The 21,745-nt window shown below is 42.5% G+C and overlaps 1 protein-coding gene across 1 annotated transcript in view; it reads left to right on the top strand.

The window, feature by feature from the left end:
* Nucleotides 1-21,745, top strand: part of TMTC1 (transmembrane and tetratricopeptide repeat containing 1) — a 150,426-nt gene that overhangs the window by 59,023 nt on the left and 69,658 nt on the right. The window contains exons 6-8 of the mRNA XM_027894618.1: nucleotides 3,059-3,140; nucleotides 4,126-4,229; nucleotides 16,983-17,172. Of these exons, the coding sequence (XP_027750419.1) occupies nucleotides 3,059-3,140; nucleotides 4,126-4,229; nucleotides 16,983-17,172 (376 nt within the window). The remainder of the gene's footprint in view (nucleotides 1-3,058; nucleotides 3,141-4,125; nucleotides 4,230-16,982; nucleotides 17,173-21,745) is intronic.

Raw genomic sequence — 21,745 nt, 5'->3', positions numbered from 1 at the left:
CTCTTGCTTCACCCATTCCCAGTTACCTGCTGCTTTCATTCTGGTTCCTTCTTGCTTGCTGCCCATCTCCTCTGTAGCCCAGAGTGGTGATTTGCAGTTAGCGTCAATGCAGGGGTTTCTTTTTTCCTGGAGGTGTTACTGCTCCACAACATAAACTGCAAGGGGCCCATCAGGGTTTTCTGAAATGCTTTCAGAAGGCCTGTTCTGCAATGGCCAAAGCTCTCCTACAATCTGATTGAACATTTCAGATAAACTTTGAGTTGCAGATAAGGGCATGGACCAGTTGGAGCGAGTCCAGAGGAAGGCCATGAAGATGGTCAGAGGGCTGGAGTGAGCACTTCTACTATGAAGACAGACTGAGAGAGTTTGGGTTCTTCAGGCTGGAGAAAAGGGGACTCTGGAAGACCCTAGAGCACCTTAGAGCACCTTCCAGCACCTAAAGGGGGTCTACAAGAAAAGTTGAAGAGGAACTTTTTACAAGGGCATGTAGTGATAGGACAAGGAGGAATGGCTTTAGACTGAAACAGGGCAGGTTTAGATTCAGTGTTAGGAAGAAATTCTTTACTGTGATTGTGGTGAGACACTGGAACAGGCTGGCCAGAGAAATTTTGGATGCCCCATCCCTGGAAATGTTCAAAGCCAGGTTGGATGGGGCTTTGAGCAACCTGATTCTGGTAGAGGATGTCCCGTGGCAGGGAGGGCTGGAACTAGATGATCTCTAAGGTCCCCTCCAACCCAAACCATTCCATGATTCTGTGACAGACTCATGTCTTGAAACTGTGCTTGGTAGCCTGCACAGGTAGCAAGCCTATGTCTTAGGCTTGCTGCAAGGAAGGTACAAGATGTGGGCAGCATTTAGTTCCTCATAGGCAGACAAAAAATTTTAAAATCAAGACGTTTAAAGATTAAGTATTCCTGCAGTGTACTGCAAAGGATGAATGGGCAATAAGTGATGCAGTTTCTCAAGGCTGAAGTTGCCAGTCTCCTTGACACTGATAAAAGTGCTCCTTTGTCTGTTACTGAAGTCTTGGTGAAAGAGTTGAACTGTTTTAGTTGATCTTTTCCCAGAAAATTCCACCTAAAGCAAGTATTTGTAATGGAAAATTCCTACCTAAAGTGTTGCAGTGAGATAAAAGTATGAGTGAGTGAAAACAGGTTCTTGAAAAGAGTCAGACACCACAATAAATAGAGGGCTCTCCTCTGTCCACACGTACAAAATGTAAACAAAGTGCAACCAAACACTTCTGTTCCTGCTGCAAATCATGAGGTGGTTGAGTTTCATAAAAGGTTTCAGTAGGGAACAAAAGACTGGGGTTTGGTCCAAATGCTGTTAAAGTCAGTGAGAGGCTTTCCCTTTGGTTCCAGTGGGCTTTGGAGTAGGGCCATGGTGAACTTTTGAAGGCCAACCTGACCTTTCATGGGGAGAGAAAGCTGAAGGCTTAGTTTCATCTCACTTGCACTTGCTGGAGCCTGATTAAAATCAGTGGGAGCTCAAGAAACTTTGCACTTTGAGGCCCTTGAAGACTAGTCTGACATTTAAGTCAGGTTTGGTGCTTAAATGTCAGCATTTGACAATAAGTAGACACCAAAGACTGAAAGTCATCTGGCTTGCTTTACATTGTATGGTTTAGTTACTTAGTTTTAGGCACGACACTTAGGGAAAGTTTTCTGAAGAGAGTTTCTTTGTAGGGAGGAGCCAAATGTACTTGTTTCCTCTTTTTAAATGCTGCCTCTGTTTCTTGCTGGCTTTGCCCTGGTGCTTTTTTCTGCATTATATTCTTTTTTTCATCTCACCATGGTGACCAGGCTTGCAAACTTCCTACTATAGAAAATTTGAACAAAAAGCCAGATATTAAAGACTCTTGGCTGCATCAGGAAATGCTTCAATATTGTTTTTTATAAAGACTTGAAGGGTGGAAGCAATCAGCTGATAGACTGTCTTGAGGAATTTGGAGAGGAAATAAGATACGTTTTATACGCCTAGGTGTTCACCGGAGAAATGCTTGGAAAGGTAACATGCTTGAAGGTGTTGCAATACAAGCTGCAGTTTTTGTAAATCATTGAAATAGAGTATCATGGTACTGACTGAATTTTCCACAGCAGAATGTGCAAATGTCTTCCTTCTGAATTTATTTTGTTTACTTGATATTTATAACTTCTTAAAATAACTTGTCATTTTTTTCCAATAGTTTTTGAGCTCCTATATGCTTAAAATATTCCAGTTGTTTCTTCTGTGTTTCTTTTTGTCATTGTTTTATTACAATAACGAAGCATCTGTAAGGTTCAATAGAAAGGGAATTATCATGGAATTAACGTCATGGGTATGGCACTGTTTGTTATATTAAGAAAGCTCCTTAGACTTTGGCAAGTGCTTCTACTCTATATTAAAATAAATGTGTAGTTTTGGTTTCAGATACAGTTTAATTTTACTCATTGAGAAACAGGAAGGGTTTTATGAACATTCATACAACAGTGAGCCACCTGTGTGTTTGTCTCTGTGCAATTAATTATCATAGCACTTTGTCAGCAGACTTGTAATGAAACTTAAGCGTGCAGAATACATTAAAAAAAAGAAATGCTTAAAATCAGTTCTCCCAGATAGTTATTTTCATCTCTAGGGACTCAGCAGAGAGCTGGGAACAAGGAGTTTTTGCATTTTAATCACGGCCTAAAATTGAATTGCTCTGTTTGGGTGACCTTTTAAAAATGTGTCTCGGTATAGTCTTTTGGGATTCTGAAGACAGCAATCTTACTGAGACACACGTGGGATCTTTTTGAGGATTAAGGAGTTAATTGAAGATTTAAAAAAGAAAACCCAGACCAACAAACAGAACCCAAACAGATTTTGATTGGAAAACTGCAGTGTATTGTAGTGCTTATTACCTGAACTAGTCACCATGTTTTATTTACGTTATGTGGAAAGATTTTTGAAGAGTTGATGTCATTACTGCATCATTAGTTTAGGGTGGTTAAAACAATATACAGTTTTTTCTCCATTTGAAAAAAATGTTATGGTTTCAAAAGCATTACAACAAATGTTTGTTTCCTCATATTTCAGCTACCTGACTGCAAATAACAACCAGAATTTCTTATATACCGCAAGGCCTTTTTTGAAGAGAGCTGCTTTGGTGATAAGCTACGTAAGTATGAATGGACTTGACCGTGAATTTCCGTGTATTTGACAAGAATGAACGATGTGTAGTGGTATCCCAAAAGACTCAGAAACTCAGATGGTAGATCTTAGTACAAAATTAGTCTTGGAAATCAGTCTAGAAAATTTCAGCTGGTCAGAAACAAGAATATTACTGTGTTTTCAGTTCAGAATTTTTTTGATTTACAGTGGTTGCCCTTACAACCATGTAATCACGTTCAAGTATTTCCTGCCCTAAATACAGAGGACTCTCTGGCGCTGGGCTGGCTTGTCAGGGTCATGCTGTTAATACCAGTGCAGGGCTCAGTAAGAGTCATGAGGAAAACTTTTCCTGCAAATACCTGCTGCTTGATGTGCTCCAGGCAGTGCTTGACATGTTGCAGGGGAGAAAACAGCCCCCGCTGTGGGGGTGTGCTGAGTGTGCCGCTCCCTGTGCTGCTCTAGGAGCTGGATCCCCTTGCTTGTCCTTTGACAAGTGGTTACCAGAAAAGTGGAGGAGTGCCAGCTCACAGAAATCCTTCCAGGAATTAGGATTACACATCGTGAGAGGCACCAGTGGAGCTTGTCCTTACACCTGTGCCAGCATGAATGAACGATAAGAGCTTTTAAGAACATCAGTCGTGATTTTCCCCTCTGTATTTAGGTAGAGGTCAATAGCAAAACTCCGCAGTCTACACTGCAGCAGGGGGACAGATTTGTCCTTCAAAATGCTGCCTTTTTGGTGGGTAGCCGAGATGTGCCAGTTGCTGTCAGTAAAGCAGACGTGGAAGAGGGATACAAAACATCACAGCGTGCTGTCTGTGCTGAGGGTTCGCAGGTTTGTCACCCTGCGTAGGGGGGCAAACTTGAATTTTGCCTACACTGCTGAGCTGCCGCACTTTGCAGAGCATGGAGAGCTATCACAACAAAATATTTGCTGGAGGCCTTAGTTCTTTTTAGTAGTGCATTGCTAACAGAGTTGTTCTTCTTTGAAGGTGATTCTCGTGTTGTATTTCCGCCTCTGGATAATGGGAGGATCCATGCCGATGTTTTCGGAGCAGGACAATCCAGCCTCATTCTCACCGTATTTCCTGACAAGGTACAATGTCAGTGATCAAACAGAAGTTTTCAAAACTGTAGTCTTGAGATTTTTTTTTTTTTCTGCACTAAAATTGTTTACAAATGGCAGTTGAGAAGACTTGTTTTGTTGTCTTAATTACTTCTCATTGCTCTGTCTGGAATAGAAAGCAACCAAAGCACACTGCTGGTCCTCTAATATGGAGTTATATTAGAGATGCTTTCTTACTGAAAAATGTGCACTTATTTTTATGAAAAGCTCAAAGAATATAGTTTAATTGCCTGAGCACAGGACTGGAAAGCCCAGTGGCTGAAGCCTAATTCTAAACATTAAAACTGGATGCTTCTGAGATACGGGATGGAAGCATTCACAGTTTTGGCTTCAGCTGAAGTTTGCGTAAAAAAAGGGATGACCATGGCTGTTGGTGGAATATCTGTGACTGATCAGTGCAGGTGGAAGGGCCTTGTGCATAAGTGTTTGCTCTGATTGGCTACTGGATCCTTCTGGAGGAATTTCCTGATGTCTCAAATGACAATGGGAGCAGTCCTCCTCTGTGCCACTTTCTGGCCTTGCTGGTTCCTCAGTCCAACAGTGGAATTGCAGCTGAGACTGAGATTAAGATCAAGCCTTATTCAACACAGAATCAGGCTGGATGTCATTTTGGGGACCTTTATGATAATGTGGCAACAGGTCCTGCTACCATCAAGGCTAAAAGTGCTTCCGGGAAGCCCTTTGTCTGATTTGGAAAGTTCTGATGTGTTTGCAGTGTTTCTGGTGGAGTCACTAATATCAGCCTCAGTGCAGCACAGTGTGAAGGATTTGCTGCTGTCCCTTTTTCATATGTTTGTGCTGAGGTGGGGGTCATCAAGTCATAAATGGTCCTGTCTTGATTTCAGTTACCTGTTCTGTGCTGCATGTGTCTATTGCATGTTTGTCTCTACATCTTGTAATGACAGGGGAAGGGTTTTTATACCCAAAAGCTAAGTCAGTCTTGAGGGATGACAAAGTGACTATTTTTACCACTGGCACTATGAATTTTATTAATAGCTTTGGGAAAAACAAGTCAGAGTTTTACTGGCTGAGGTCCTCCCTTGGCCCCAGCAGCAGCCCTCGCTTCATCTACAGTTCAGCAACACCTACCTGCTCCAAACCTAATTAAGGAAATCCATACCAGTAAAAACCAGTATTACTATTCTGAAGGGATTCTAAACCCCTGTAGATATCCCACTTCTTGCACTTCTGCTGGGCTTGATCTTCATCCTCATTTTAGCCAATTTACCCAGAAGCCTGTATCTACCATTCAGGAAACCCATCCTTCCAGCAGGCCTCAGTGTCAGTCCTCCAGGTAGACAGAGATGCAGTGACTGTCTCTGAACTGACAGCCCATGATGCACCCACTGCCCACAGCCCTTATCTTGGCAACCAACCCTTTCCTTCCTCACATCCTCTTTCAGACTCGAACTTTAACTCTCACCTGAGACTTTATCTTGCCGTGGTCAGAGCTGAAGCTGTTGCTGCAGAACTCACATTGTGCCAGTCATCCTAAGTGCAGGACTGGGATGTCAGATGGAGCCGACAAGGTTGAAGTGGCATAGGTGTGTGGTGTCAAGGAAGGTGATTCTGCCCCTCAGTTCTTATGAGACCCCTCCTGGCATACTGTGTCCTGTTCTGGGGTCCTTAGCACAGGAAAGACATGGACGTGTTGGAATGAGTCCAGAGGAGGGCCATGAAAGTGATTAATGGGATGGAACACCTCTGCTATCAGGAAAGGTTAAGAGAGTTGGGGTTGTTCAGCCTGGAGAAGAGAAGGATCTGGGGGGACCTTCCAGCATCTTCCAGTACCTAAAGGGGGCTTAAAAGAAAGATGGAGACAAACTTTCTAGCAGGGTCTGTTGCAACAGGACAAGGGGTAATAGTTTTAAACTGAAGGAGGATCGGTTTAGAGTAGCTTTAAGGAAGAAATTCTTTACGAGTAGTGTAGTGAGACTCTGGAACATGTTGCACAGAGGTAGGTGCTGCATCTCTAGATACATACAAGGTCAGATTGGATGGGGCTTTAAGCAACCTAATCTAGTTGGAGATTTCCCTGCTTGTCACCAAGGGATTGGACTGGATGGCCTTTAAAGGTGCTTTCCACCTTAAACTATTTGATGATTCCATGATGTGCATGTCTGGCCAGCAGGATGGTGAGGCTGAGATGCAGGGTTGGTGTCCAACTTGTATGCAAGGAAGAGGGAGGCTGAAGAGATAATATTGTTTTTAAAGCCTGGCATTTCCACAGGGTGGAAATAAGAAGTGGTGTTACCTGAGTAAACTGCTTGAGGGTGGTTTGTGAGTGATATAACTTGCTGGCCCTGGTGTTAGGAATGACATTAGGGTAGGGTCTAGGACATCAGGGCTCAAGGATATTCAGCATCCAAGTAGGTGCTGGTGTGTGTGGTTGCTGCTCAACTGGTGGATCCCAGAGAGTTTGTGCTTACGGTTCAGTCTCAGAGAAGCTCCTAAGCAGTGTGTATTTCAGCTGTGGGCATCTACAGTTGCAGCAGCGTATGAGGAGCCACTGTGGGTAGCTTTTAACAAGGTTTTAAAGGCAGTAATTGGGATGCAGCACTGAATTTAAAACCAAGATGTTATTTGCAATTTGGGTTGAGTTTGAAAGAAGGGAGTGGAAGAGCTAAGTTTGGTGCCAAGACCAGAAGGGAGAAGCCCCACAAAACTAAAAGAAAGATCAGTTTTAGGTGATGATGTTGAGGTGTGTTTACTAACACTGTAACTGTAGTTGAAGCAAGGGTTAGTGCTCAGGCAGCAGGCAAGTTGTTTTGTGACTCTGAAGGTCATGCAGGTCACAAATGAGAGTTTCTGTTTTCAAGGAGTTGTCTTTATTTGCACTGAGCTGGAAATGTGGTTTTTGTGCATGTCTCGTCAGGGTAAATGTTATGGTTTTCAACAGAGTTGAAAATTATTGTAAGGCTTGGCCAGTTCTGTGGGACTAGGTGGAAGGCTGATAATAGTGGAATAAAAAAGGAAAACAGTAGTTTGGAAATGTGTAGCAGTCTTTGTGAAATGCATAAAGTTAGATCTGGAGTTGGGGTCTTGGCTGACACAGGATGAACCCAGAGGAGTATTGTTAACTCTTGAAATGTTTATGTGTCAGCTGGCTAGAGTTATTGGAACCAACATTAGGAGTAGGTGTGTGTTTGTAAAAGTAGGGAGTCAGCATTTGTGCTGCTAGTAGTTACGTGACTGGGGGTGTGAGAGAGGTCCGTGGATTCATGATTGTGTGAAGGAGGGGAGTGTAGAGAACTTAAGGTATATTGAATGAATCTGAGAGGAGATAGGTTCAAAGCAAGCCAAGGAGGTAGCTTGCAACAGGTAGTTGAGTTGGGGATCTTCTTCCTGCAGGACACTGAGAATGACACTGCTGAAAGTTTATGCAGGCTCAAAGAGAGATTGCCAAGTTGAAAAAAGAAATCCATGCTACTAAATGTGCAGAAACCACGTCCAACTGGGACACATCATGCTAGCTAGAAACTGAGGGAAAAAATTATCATCTTCTTACATACTTTGCTTGGCATTAACTTTTGGTCACTGCTAGAGAGAGGATCCTGGTCTGAATAGACCTTTGATGCTAAGTTTCTCCTTAGAACATGCCTCTATGTTCTGTGTAACCTGTCTCCAATCTAAGAAAACACAAATGTATAAATTTAGTAGATAGTGATTTATTTAACAATTAAAAGGCTAAATATGCTGAAATAGTGACAGTTTTTCAGTCTTTAAAAACAGGCATTTGTCCAGTATGTTTGCTAAATTACTGTCCTTAAAATTGCGAGTGATATTCTCAAAACTTAGTGATATAAATGAAGGCCACATTTCCATGGCCTTCAGTGTGTTGCTTGGCAAACGTGGTCTGTCATTCCCTTTCTCAGCAGAGGCAAAAATGAACGTGTTGGGAATCCTGCTATCCATAAGCCCTGCCATTAAAGCCTGTCCATATGTCGTGGTTTTGCTCTGGGTCAATTTGCTTTCCACCCCCCACACAATTACTACTAGTTGAGAGAAGGTTTTTTTGCAGACAAAAGAGAGACAGGATTTGGGGCAAATAGTATAAACGTTTATTACTAGTAAAACAAAAACTACTAATAAATTAAAAACTAAAGAACTATATCTACAACAATTTCTACTCAAGTTGAAGTGCTATATATTTACAGAAATACTTCTTCCCCTTTAATACTAGTCCAAGGAGAAGAAGTAGTCTCATTCTCTATTTTCGGAGTTCCAGCTCTCTCTTTCTAGTAATAGATCTTCAGTAGCAGCAGTATTCTTGTTGTAGCTGGAATTTTTTCTCTCTCTTTCTCGCTCTGTGTTGGCTTCCAGGGCTGGGCTTACCCCCCTCCTGGGCTAAGACCGAAGGCTGGGGGTTACCCAGGTCCTGAAGGGTCTTCCTTCCATAGGCTTGCAAGGGGACACTTGCTTACTATGGATCTTCTTCCACAGGGTTACAGGGGATAATGACTTAAGAGTTCACCCCTGTTTCCCTATGGAGGTCCCTCCCCATGGGAGAACAGTCCTTGATAGACTTCTCAGCACGGGTCTAGCATGGATCCACACACACACGGATCCCAACATCTCACATGGGCCATCTCGCTCCGGCATGAGATTTCTCAGGGTCACAAAATCTTCAACAGCAGTATGGATCCACACACACACGGATCCCAGTATCCCACCTGAGTCGTCACTGCTCCAGCACAGGTTTCCCTCAGGGTCACAAATCTCCACCAGGACTCTGCCTCACTTCAGTCCTTCTCATGAAGTCTCGGTTCTCTTTGGTACATCCACAGACTCCTCTATCAGCTGCATGGGGGTCTCCTTACTCCAACAAACTTTTACAAGTAGCAGGGTTTACTTTTCAGTCTTTTCTCTGCTGAAGAGAGAGAGCGAAAAGGGGGGGGGAACAAGCCCCCCCTTTCGCACTTTACTTTTCTTGCTGCAGCTTCAGCTGCCAGCTTCGACCTTGGAAGCTCCGTTATCTTTCGGCTGGAATTCTTCCACAGCGGTTTCTGTCCAAGCAGTTTGTCTTTTAAACTTTTTTTTTTCTTCACTCTCTTACAAGAGAGAAGGGAGGACTTCAGTGCTACACCTGCTCCCCCCACCCCAGCCCAAGCCGGGGGAGGAGGGAGTCTGGCCCTGCTCGGGCTTGCTACTCCTCTCCCCTACATGGCTGCTGCCCCTAATTTCAACTGCGCCAACAAACCTTCTCTTCCATTTTCTTGAAGATGTAATTAGCAAAGGCATCACTGGACTTTTGATTGGCCTTTTTGTCTGGAAATTACCTGGACAAAACCATCCTCAGCCCCAGGGATGGGCTGGTGGGCAAAACCACGACACCATACAGGCTGTTGTACACTGCAGGAATGATGTACCCTCTCCAATGGCCTACCTTAAAGAACACAGATTTTCATCTCAAAATCTGCTGTGGATAGGTGATATTTGAAATAAGAAAACCAGTCCCAAACCTCTGTTCAAACATTCTTGCTTGTATTAGGCAGAATCTGGGGAAGGATGCAATTAGAAAGGTTTGGAAGGTTACCCAGCTTTGGATAAACAGTGTACTGAGGTGCAGCTCAAGAGTTAGGAGGGTGTTGAGCACTGGGCTGACATGCTTCAGACGTTTTGCACAATGTTTCTTTCTTCTGCCTTCTGGAGGGGAAAGAATTAGGAGGCCTCTGGATAAACAGATTATATTACTAACACTGTGGTGTGACAAAGGAAAAGTCCTTTTTGCAGCATGTCTTAAGGTGTATAAAACAGGTTAAATCTTATCTGTAATTTCAAACTAAAAGTATGGTTTTTTTAAAAAACCTATGTCTTTGGGAGTCAAGTTATATTAATCTTTGCTGGCATTTGCCTTGTGACCTCCGTAGGCTGATCACTCTAAGCATGAAGCAGGTTATTTGTGGTGTTTCCTTAAATAGTTAATGCATATCTACTAGGACTGCCTTGAGATAGAATTGTCCTATGGTTGAACTGCTCTCTTTGTAAGCTGATTTTCTGTATTTCTTTGCTGTTTCAATCAGGTAAATGAGAATTCAGTGCTGCAGAAAGCTGAGGAAGTGCTTATACATAAAAACTGGCACATAATCCTTTTCACAGAGATTTGTGACTTTTCTGAGCAATGTGTTTAATCACCCCAGTTGTAACTTCAAAGGCAATGAACTACCAAGAGGCAGACCATGGACCTGTGCTGGAAAAATGGGTCCCTGTGCCAGCCAATTCTGCCAAGGTAATAAGTCAAGCATAGCAACTACTCTGGTGTGGGGTTTCACTGACCTTAGGCTAGGAGCTGGCATCAAAATAGACCCCTGTGACATATCAGCTATTGATCATCCAGGCTTGCACGTGCTACCTGAGTGGTGGTGAAGTTCTGACTGTTATGCCAGCGCTTTCTGACCTGTGCCCAAAGGTGCTTAACTTCAGCCCTACATGTAACCTCTGCAGGCACCCAGCATTCAGGAATCACTTCTAGACAAAAGAGAGAACAACAGTGTTTATAAGAACTGCTCTCATGCCTACCCGGGCCATACATCAAGTGTAAATATTTCCAGGGGGCTGGGGATAGGGAAAGCCTGTCTGGAAGATGGTGCTCCAAAGCAATGGCCACCCTACAGAGAACGGCTTTCCAGGAGCCACGTGAAAGATTTCAGGTTCTCTCTCATTTAAGTTTTCTTGGCTTGATGAATAGACCCTGATAGGTAGTGCTGCTCGGGAAATCAGTTTGATGGGCATTTTAATGGGTCATAGTGCTTGCTGCAAGTGCTGGTTACACAAAAAGTCTTTCCTGCCAAAAAGCTGGCATATGGAGTAGAGGGAGTGCAGCCTAAGCAGAGGCCATTGACTCCTGTAGGCCATGCATTTTGCTTTCCAAAATACTTCCAAACAGAAGGGGTAGACTCTGAGGCAAAGCAGCGTGTCCAGGATATCCCTTTGGTTTCCATCACTATGGAGTAGGGTAACTCCCTGGGATACTATGGCCCATTTCCAGAAAGATTATCATAGTGGGTTTACAGGGTCTGGCTTTTAATTTCCTGAGAATCAGCCACCAGTATCTCAGTGGCTGTCTAGAGGACCCTCCATCTGCTGCTGCCTCTTCTGAAGCAGTTGCCCACCGGTGGCTGGGGGATTTGGGCTGTGTGACTTCTGGAGCGTGCTCCTGACGAGCAGAGGATCAGGTCTGATGGCAAGACATGCCCTCACCCACAGCGCATGGGGGTTTGCAGAGGGAAAACAATATGAGATCAGTCCCAGGTTTTCCAGCACTGAGACTCTGACAGCAGGCTTGGGCTTCACTGAAAATTCACAGGCTCTTTGAAAGTCTTTATTCTTCAAGAATTCAATATTTTTCAATTTCTTAGACCCAGAGTTGAAAGAACTGATAGAGAGCCATTCACCAGATTAAAGCTCTTTAGGCTGTGTAGCTACAGAGGACCACATAGTCTGCTTTTCTTCCTGTGCCCTTGCTTCCCCCCAGCCCCCCATGCAGAGGAGTTACCTTGATATTTATCAAGCTGCAGCTGTCTGTTTATCCCTATCTTTTTCTTTTCTATTCCTATCCCCTACTGACTCGCAGCTCTTTTTCCCCTAAATGCAAAAGGTTTGATGAAAGGGAATACACAGTACTTTTTTTTTTTTTTTTCAGTTACAAGTATTTTCTGTGTAATTTATACTCACATTTGGATGTTAAATGGAAGTAGTCTGTCTGTTACTTGTTTGTATAGTCTTACTCCACCATCACCAAATGAGCTGGATAGACAGAGTGGGAATTTTTTTCTTCTAAGGCTCTGAAAAGAAAATGTTTAGGCTGACAATATACAGAGCAGGAAAATAAACTCATGTGGGAAGGCATGACTGGACTGACAGTTCCCCAGGGGAAGTGCAAAAATATACAATTTTAAGATAATATCCTTGCATGCCACCACCTGGTTATAATTGCAGCCACGTGTGCCCTAGGAGGACATTATTGTGAAGTGACTTGTTAAACACACTTGGGTTTAGGGCTTTGTAGAGGATGAAGAGAGCCTTGACCTGAAATCAGTTCAGCTGTAATACAAGAGAGAGACTCTTTTCCCTAATAAGAAAGCTCTTCTTACCCTTAATAGTAAACCGAAACCTCCCAGAGTGCCTGGCAATGTGGAGGTCTTCTCAGAAGGGCATAACCAAGGTCTGTGACTTCTGAAAAGGCAACAGCTATCTTCCTGCTACTGCTTCAGATCCCCACCTGCTTTGCACATCCCCTTCTTTTCCCAAATACTGCTTAAGTGCACTGTTACCACCTGTCTTCTAGATAGGCCCTTTTATTTTGCAGCCCAGAGAATGCTTTGCCTTTGTCTTCATAAAACCCCTAGTGCTGGAAAATGTTCCACTTGCAGATGGATGCTTCCCAGTGGGTCTTTGGGATTAGGGTTGTCTGTCAGGAATAGGACAGTTGTCCCAGAACTGGGTACGTGGTAGGTTACACTATTATATGCACCTACAAAAAGTAGAATCACTGCCACCTACTTTTCCATGCAGCTTCAGTGGGATGTGGTTGGACCTTTGTGATCACTTGTTTAGCACACTTTTGGGAAGAAGTCTTAGTCCCTGGAAGCTGGGGGGAAAAAGCTTTAAATGCTCCAAAATCAGAAAACAAATGAAATGCCTCATAAATTTCTGTAAATCTTGTGGTTTTTTCCCCAGTCTCACAGTCCTTGTGCTCTAATTGCCTGGGTTTGGCAGTGCTGAGACAAGGGCTTTTCCAAGCTCAGCAAAGGGTCTATTAGACAATTCCTCACATATTTTCCTGTCATATTGTTCATGGCTTTAAGTAGTATCCTTTACTTTCATTTTTGCAGCAGAAACAATAAGTTCAGATAGTTCTGCAACAGGTTCTAGGTATGAGTCATCCTATAATTACCTCAAAGCTCACAACAGTACATTTAAACTAAAAAATTTAAAACTAAACAAACCATATTGCCATGACAACACCGGCTACCTACAGGAGGAGCTGTGTTTTTCTGAGCATGCCAGAGAGAGTGAGAAGTGTAAAGGAACACTTGATACCTGCTCTAACTTGGATTTCCGTGTTCAATTTGCAAATAAAAAATTTGCTGCAACGCAAATGCTGTTACCCAGCCTGGGGGAAAACTGTTTGCCTGCTAAGAGGCAGATTCTTCCAGTCACCTCACTAATAATAATACTCTGTTTTGCATGGGATTAACTGAGAGAGCAGGAGATGTTATAGGCAGGGATTTTTCTCTCTTGGAATTCCAGCAGACACGAGCAGCAATACAGAGAAGATCATTAATTTAAAATGTGATTCACTCAGTCAACTAATTAAAGGAAAACACTTTTGTTGCCATTTGCAGGTAGGCTGCTGAAATGTAATTAGCTCCTGGAATGATTTCATGAATCTTGAAGTCTTGTAAAAATTTGCAAATTATTTCCTAGAGACGTCACCTTTGGTGAGAGGTTTCTTCCAAAGTTTCTCCTTTGTTCAGCTTTTTCCCTAGTTAGCCTTGTGATATGAGAACCGCATAGATGTAAAGGAATATCATTTGCTTTTGAGAGCCATAAATAAAAAGCAGCACTGAATTGTCAGTAACTATTATTAGCATCATGTTATTTTTCTTTTCTAGTACATAGAATAGCAATAGTTTGTAGTGCTTTATTTTATACAGCCATCCATCATGTTCAAGGACAGGTTAGCAATGCTGGAAGCATAGCCAAACTTTTGCTGGAATCAGAGCTCATTCAAGGCTTTCTTGCAGCTTAAAAATGCCTCCTAAAATCAGGCAGTGCCCTCATGGATCTTGTTACCGTGCCTGCTAATGGCACATGCATGTTCAATGAGGATGCTCAGGCTTGGCAAGGAGATGTGGCCAAGGGTTCTCCACAAGGGTGTCTGGAGAGGTGAACCACTTGACTGTACTTAGATGGTGATGACTGTCACAGGCTTTAAAATACTTCACTGCTGTTGGAAGACCATATTTAAAGACTAATTATTGCCATAGTGGAACACAGCGATTGTCCATCTCCTTTGGGACCCACCTCTGGCAGTAAGTTGTGCATGTGGCTCCTAAGGAAGACTGTAAACCTCACAAGGACTTGAAAATAGACTTTTGTTTACAAACCTCTCCTGATCAGTGTGGATCCTGGAGAGTGTCTTCTCATCTTCAACAGCAGTTTGTCCTAACCTTCCAGCAGAAATGCATAAACGCACACTGATCTGGCTGCCCTGAGTTCCTCTTAGATCGTTAAACTGACTCAATTTTTTATGGCAGCAAACTGTGTTTATTTATTTTGTTCTCTGTAAGGATTTACCAGCTCCTGCCTTATCAGTGAAGATGCAGAAAAGCCACTAGTCTGTCTTTAACTGCAGTGCTGCAGTTTGCAAAGATCCCAAATGCCATCTCGTTCCTTCCTACCCAGCAGCCCAGTCTGGGTGAGAGAGGGTTTCTTGTGTGTGCTGTGATTTGCATACAGATTTCCATGAATATTGTGAAGCTTATTGAAAATATCAATATGCCACGGCTTAAAAGGACACTCTCTGCAAAAACTGGGCTCTCCTAAAGCATCAAGTGCAAAACTAACTCAGCGCTTCTGAAAATCCTGTTCACTATATGCACTTGTAGTAACAGTATCGCATGTCATGAAATTATTCAGATTGATCTAAATAGACATACTTTTTCTTTTAAAAGTAAATCTAGAAATGGATCTCAGTTTGGCTTTTAAGCTGTATATAAATGCTGTCAGCCTTTTCTGAGCTGGTGTTGTGTCGAGACTGATAGAGAAGTCTGTTTTATGGTGGCTGAGCAGAGGTGGGTCATGCCACACATAACATAACAAGCGAGTGCCTTGGCCTGATTAAACCCCAGCAGTTTTTGTGTTGCTCTGTTCCTCTGTAATGTGGTCCAGAAGAGATTGGGTTGGTGACTAGAGAACACATTTGTTTCTTTAGAAAGAGCGAACAATCAAAATTGCAAGAAGAGTTTGAGTAAAATTAGATTATGTTTTTGAGCGATGCTTTCTTAAATAGAAACTGGCTTTTTAATCGCTGCCTCTGTTAAGAGATAAAATGGATTTTGTTTTCACTTTTACCCTTGTTTAGTACCTCAGGATGGGGAAGGTGAGGAAAATGGAGGGATGTAAGAGAAGTGTACGACATGGCTGAAAACCTTAAAAATGTGGGAATATTCTACTTTGCACCAGAATTGGGAGCTTAGAAAGATTTGTGGGGAAATAAGAATGCTCCTCTTTGACTATTTGCAGTGAAACATTATTCCAGCTCTGTAAGCCTCCCTGCTTTTGGTTCACTGTGCTGCTGGAGTCGTTTGTTTTTTGGATGAGAAGAGAAACTGATATCCCAGCAGTTTGTAGTTATTTAAAAACATTTTCACAGAAATTTAGGGCCTAACACCCACCTGGGAATTTCCATCCTGCCTGCCTGGAGTCACATTTAGCTTCAGTGTCTTACTGTTCTGCCACAAATATAATATAATGTTATAAGTGCTGTTGTAAGGGGCTACATTTTGACCTCGAAGAGGCATGTTTGTGAGTGGCAACTGAAACAATCCTCTGTCTACATGGCTTGACATCTCTGCCATCTTTTGTTATCATTTTAATAAAACTGCTAAGGTACCATGGCAACTGGGTGTGATAACAACTGCCAAAGCAGGCTCAGATGGAAGAAATCCTATGCAGGATAGAATATAATTTTTTTTTCTTTTTAGTATTTGCCATTTTTGGTGCTGTGCACAATGGGGATTTTTCTGTTTGTGAGCCAAGGAAGAGTTTGTCTCTTCAAAAGCTGTTGCAGTTTTGCTTGGTTGACTTCATGATTGCTGGAATAATCTCCAATCTCTTGCACTCAAAAGTATTTCAACTTCAGATGCACTTTTTGGCAAGTAGATGCCAAGAAGCAAAAGCCTGGAGGGGGAGAGGGATGTGGGTTTGATTTTTCTTTTTTTCTTTAGCCCAGTAACACACATACTGTTCTCGTTCAGTCCTTTGAGAGCCCTGCATACTTCCAGAGGGCAGCATGCTCCCCGTTTCCATTCCCCATTAATTTCCTCTCTACTGAAGGTAACAATTACTGGAGATTACAACAATTTGAAAGGTTCCCTACTTCTTCATATTTCTCTAGCACATCTCCTGCAATCTGTCCCCAGCCCTAATAAGCTGTGATGGGATCAGCCAAAAATCACCCTATGCCTCCTGTATTTTCTCTGTGCCTTGGTTTGAAAAGAGAAAAGAGAGAAAGGTCTTGCTTTAGGTACTCAATGTTGTGCACATAGAAGAAATCCTACATTTTAAGTCAAGCCCAGCTAGAAGGATATTTTGTGTTGCAGCAGTGATGTAGTGAACAGTGTAAAAATTCAATACATGTGTGTACCTGCTTAGTTACTATTCATTTATCCATGAAGCTGGCAGAAAGTTACTTCAAAAGTCCAACATTCAAATGGGAGATGAAGTCTATTAATTTTCCAAAGGCTGGTGCATAGAAACCATGTAAATATTGCTGATCTTATGTTATTTCTTTAAACAACCCGTTAAAGTGCTGCTTGCCTATGTTGGCATCTCTTTATTGACAGAGAGGTGTGGCATCGCCTGTGTGCTCAGAGTGTTGCTGTTTGGTTGCTTTGTTTTTTCCTCCTCCCACGTATTATGTGGTAGTTGCCAAAGGAAAATGTTTCCTCTGTTGGCAGTCACTCCATGTATTACATTACCTGTTTTCATTTGCAGGTTTTTAACTTATTCCTACCTTCTGGCCTTCAATGCCTGGCTTCTGCTGGCCCCGATCACCCTGTGCTACGACTGGCAGGTCGGCAGCATCCCTCTGGTCGAGTCCATATGGGATGCAAGGAACTTAGCCACAGTGTTCCTGGTGGTGGTGATGGCATTACTCAGCCTACACTGCATTGCTGCATTCAAGGTAACACCAAAAGTCATGCAGTCCAACATGTAAAAAAATAAGGATCTTTTGTTTCCTAATCTTCAGATGAAATGGTTGGTAAGCACAAGTTTTCCTCTGGAATGCATTGAATTGAGGTGAAAAAAACATACCATTAATAACTGATGCAGGCAAGCTTAACAGATGAAAATATCTCTCTTGTTGAATGTCTCAGTCTGTAATTGGTCTGATTTGAGGGTAAAACTTGGCCCGGAGTCCTGCATTCAATTACTGTTAATGATCCAAACTCCACTGAAGTTGTTAAGCATCTCTGCCTCTCCCATAGTCATTAGGCTTTTTGTCACTTACTTCAAACAGGACTGGGAACTGTCATCTGCAGAGCCATTTGAAAATAAAATCAGTTCTTGTATTCGCCCTTCTGCTGTGCTTCTAAAACCTAAACGTTGGATACATCTTGATGAGAAGATTTTTTTGTCAGAGGAGTAATGGAATGTGGGAAATCTGAAATGATCTGGAAACTGTTCTTTAGAGTAAATAATATAGTTGGTAAGCCATACTTCACAATTCAGCATCTCAGAGGCACCGTTAATGGTATTGCAGACATGGGGGTGAGGTTGTACAAGCCTTGTCAGAGATCAGATACGCACTTATGTGGAAAGGAGGGTTTCTTTTGTGGATCATAGGAACTTACTTACAAGCTGTTCCTCCTTCAGCCGTGTTGTGGAAGCATTTAAGAAAGGTGTTGGTAGTCATTTTGGAAATAAGTACAAAAGTTTCTCTCTCTTAAATATATGTATCACTGAAAAGCATAGTAGAAGAGTGACAGGTTTTTAATACCTGTGTTATGCTGAAACGTGCAGGTCATGTACATGCTTCAGTCTACCCTGGCAGTCTTCTTTGTGCTTCTGATAAGAGAGACAGAAAATGAACCAAACAGTGTGAGGCTGCAGAGTCATTAGTTTAGATAATACATTGGCAGATGCTGTGTGGGAAATATGGGAAAATACCCTATTAGGTATTCACTAGTTCTACCTGCAGGTTGTACATCATCTTGTATTCCTCCTGCTTTCATTATTCACTGCTAGAGATATTCAGAACTGTTTGTATTATACCTAATCCTATTCCCAGGAAAGTTAATGATAAAATTCTCATTAGGCCAGTACTGAAGACTTCTGAAAAATCTTATTCCGTATTCTTTGAAGTTTCATTTCATTTTTATTTCTTCTCCTGTTGTCAGAATTTGAACTATGTCTAAGATTGATATTGTTGGTTTGCTTGGAAAAAGTATTTCAGAATTATCCAAAGACATTTTGTGTTACTTTATTTTGGGTAAAATAATAATCCAAAAGGATTCCTTTGGGTAAATTAATCATTTGTCTTCTGTCAAACTGCAAAACAAAATACTTCAAAACATTCTGTGTATTGAATGTCTAGATTTTATAATATTTTTATTACTTATTTTTTAAATCAAAACAAATCAGTCTGAATTTAGGAATACTACTGTTCGATTTGAAACTACAACTTGTAATTTTTTGTGAGAAGTTCAGTTTTGCTCTTGACCACTGTTAATGTTATTAAGCAATATGAATTTCACCCTTTGGGGATTTACTTACTGGATGCTTTGAAATTCATCTTGCAAATTTCTTTGTGTTTATTCTTGAAAACCCCAAACAACTGAATCAATTGGATCTGAAGCAATCTGCTTTTGTATCTAGTCTAGTAAAACTAGAACCATCTTGACAGTCTCCGGTTGCAGCCTCCAACAAACCCACTGTGAACATGGAACTGGTGATGATTCCTGGGGATCATCTTGGACATGCTTCCCCCAGCCCTAGGTATAGAATCACAGAATGGTTTGGTTGAGAGGGACCTTAAAGATCATCCAGTTCCAACCCCCTTGCCAGGGTCAGGGACACCTTCCACTAGACCAGGTTGCTCAAAGCCCCATCCAACCTGGACCTTGAACACTTTCAGGGATGGAGCATATATATGCCTATAATTAGAGGTATAATTGGAGGGAGCTGAAATGTTTTGCTTTTCAGGAAATTCCTACTTTCTGAGGCTTTTTTCTGTTTCATTTTTAACAACTCACATAGTCACCCAGTTTGGATACTGCCTTTAAGTGGTATGAGGATTGTATGAAGATTATGTTGTGCTGAGTAGTGTGGATTATTGAGGAAAGCAAACAGCAGGAAGTGCCACTTTTCCTGGAAAGAAGTTATCCCGTTCATCTTTAAACACTCCCTTTTACAATGGAGAGAGGGAAGTTCAGGACGTATGAACTACAGGCAAAACTCATTATATTAGGCTCTTAAGAAAGCACCTTTCCAGGTGCAACAGCAGTGGCCTTTTATATGACATTGCTTCCCTTGAGAAGGACCATCCTTCAGTTAAGCCCCAGACAGGCTATTTCTCTGTATTTTACAGCTTGTAGGCAGCATGAGACCCATCAGTTGGTTTTTCACACTTCATAAAGTGTAAGATGTTTTGCTTTCTTTTAAAGCAAACACACAGAACTTTCTTAGCAGCCATTTTTCTCTCCTTTTTCTTTGCAAACTCCAACCTGGAAGAGATAGCTTGGAATTTTCCAAGGAACTATTTTTGAGGGAACAGACATGCGGTTTGTGTGCCTTTTGTCTGAGAGTGTGGGTTTGCAGGGGTAAGAGAGGACAAAACCTCATGTTCATTCTCATTGGCACCATCACTTTCTTTCTGTGGCACGGAGAATGGGAACGCTAGAAATTGTTTTAGCAGCAGTGAGGACATTTGTCCACTGAACGCTGATTTTCCGTGGCAAGAGGCGATGCGTGTGCATCCACAACACAAGCTCACAGGAGACTCACAGAATATACTGGGTGGACTGTAATTAGGGAATGCATGGATTGGATTTCTGCCTTTGTGGCCATTGAATTTTAAACAGGGCTAATTTGTTGTTGCTATTTTGATTAGGGTAATAACTCTGTTGGCATGTATGTGTAGGGCTGATAAAGGACATCTAAGGCATGAAACTTTCTTGTTCAGTTTCATTTTGTGAGCATTGTTATGCCTCAGAAGGAGAAGAAACAGTGGAAGATTTCTGTCCATAGGTGCTTTCCTTGGAGCATGTTTGTTACTAGATGGGGGTTTAATGCTGAAAACTGCAGAAATGCAGAAGGCAGCTCTCCAGTTTGTTTGGAGAGAGAAGCATCCCTTCTCATCCTCCCTGTGCACTTTCACTGTTGGCCTCCACCTCACTTAAAGAGGAAGTCACTTGAAAAAATTGCTTTCATAATGTCTTGTGTAAAATTTCCATTCTCTGGGTCACTTCTCCTGTGTAGTGCGAACCCCTCTTGCCTATTGGTCGGAGGGGCTCCCTGTGAGCATCTCCCCAAGTAAGACTTGTTTCTCTGCACAGTGTTGAGGTGCACAGCCATGCTTGTGTCTTGCTGCAGTCATCCCTATCACATGTCACAATTAATGCCCATCTTCAGGAGGTCTGCCTGGAGTTTAAAAAGAGGCCAGCTCCTTGTTGTATCTCCCACTAGGGGAAGAAAGGACCTTGCTGTCACCTCTGGCCAAGTTTTTTCCATAGTGACTAATGTGGCAAAGTGGCAGTCCACCATTAAGCAGCTCTTTGAAACCTTTTGGGACTTGATTTTTCGTGATGCAGATGCCCAACATGCTCTGCAAACTGGCCTGTCTGGAGCTTTTTTAGCCAAGGCACCAGGAGTCACTGGTTTGTCTCAAAATCCTCGGGTTCTGCCCAGCTCTTTGCAGTGAAGTTCCTCACGCAGGCTTCAAGTAGTATGCTGGGCATGTGACAAAGGTTGGGGGTGTTGTTGCAAACACCTGCACCCCAGAGACATATTAACAGCTGGGAAAAGAGGATGACATATATTTATTGTTCATTTTCAAAGACAGCCCCAGCTGTGAGGAATGGGTGTGGTCTGACTTCTAGCTTTGGGACTGGATGGGTTACAAAGGCACCAGGGAATGGAGGAAGTACTCTCTTACGGGGTGTCAAACTTGCCAGTTGCAAGGTCAGAGAAATAATCTGGTGCTTCAAATGGCCACTAGCCTACCCAAGGGCCCACAGTGCTGCCTTCCTATCCTGGAAGCAGTGGTGAACACCTGGAGAACTCGAGGGAGGACAACAATTCTTGGCATTATCGTCAGGGTGACAGTTATTTCTTTGACATGTCATAATAATTTAACAAGCATGAAAGAAAGACCCTTCAGATGCCACTCTGCATGGCATTTTTAGGTCGCTGCTTAATTAGCAGTGTGATTAAAAATGCGGCTTGCCCTGTAGTTGTAGCTGTGAATGTGTATGTACAGAGCACATGATGGATGGGATTCTGCTTTCCATATGGTACCTCATACGTGGAGGGCTGACAGTGGGAAAACTCAGGTGTGTGTGATGGTCTAGTGCAGAGCCACGTGATCTGGAAAACTAATTTGAGACAGGTAGCTTTTGTACCCGACCACTTCGGGGAAATGTATCGTGCCTCATACTGCTTGGCCCTCATGCATTTATGCTCATGACCAGCACTGTGGAGGGACCTTATGGTGGTTCACAGCACCTTCTGCCTGTTCAGCAGATGATGATGAGCAG

Source organism: Empidonax traillii, unplaced genomic scaffold (assembly GCF_003031625.1).
Source record: "Empidonax traillii isolate 1590-97213 ecotype Southwest subspecies unplaced genomic scaffold, ASM303162v1 scaffold434:size946695, whole genome shotgun sequence".
NCBI classification, from domain to species: domain Eukaryota; kingdom Metazoa; phylum Chordata; class Aves; order Passeriformes; family Tyrannidae; genus Empidonax; species Empidonax traillii.
Note: the sequence above shows the minus strand (reverse complement) of the source record. Positions and strands in the feature narration are given on the sequence as shown.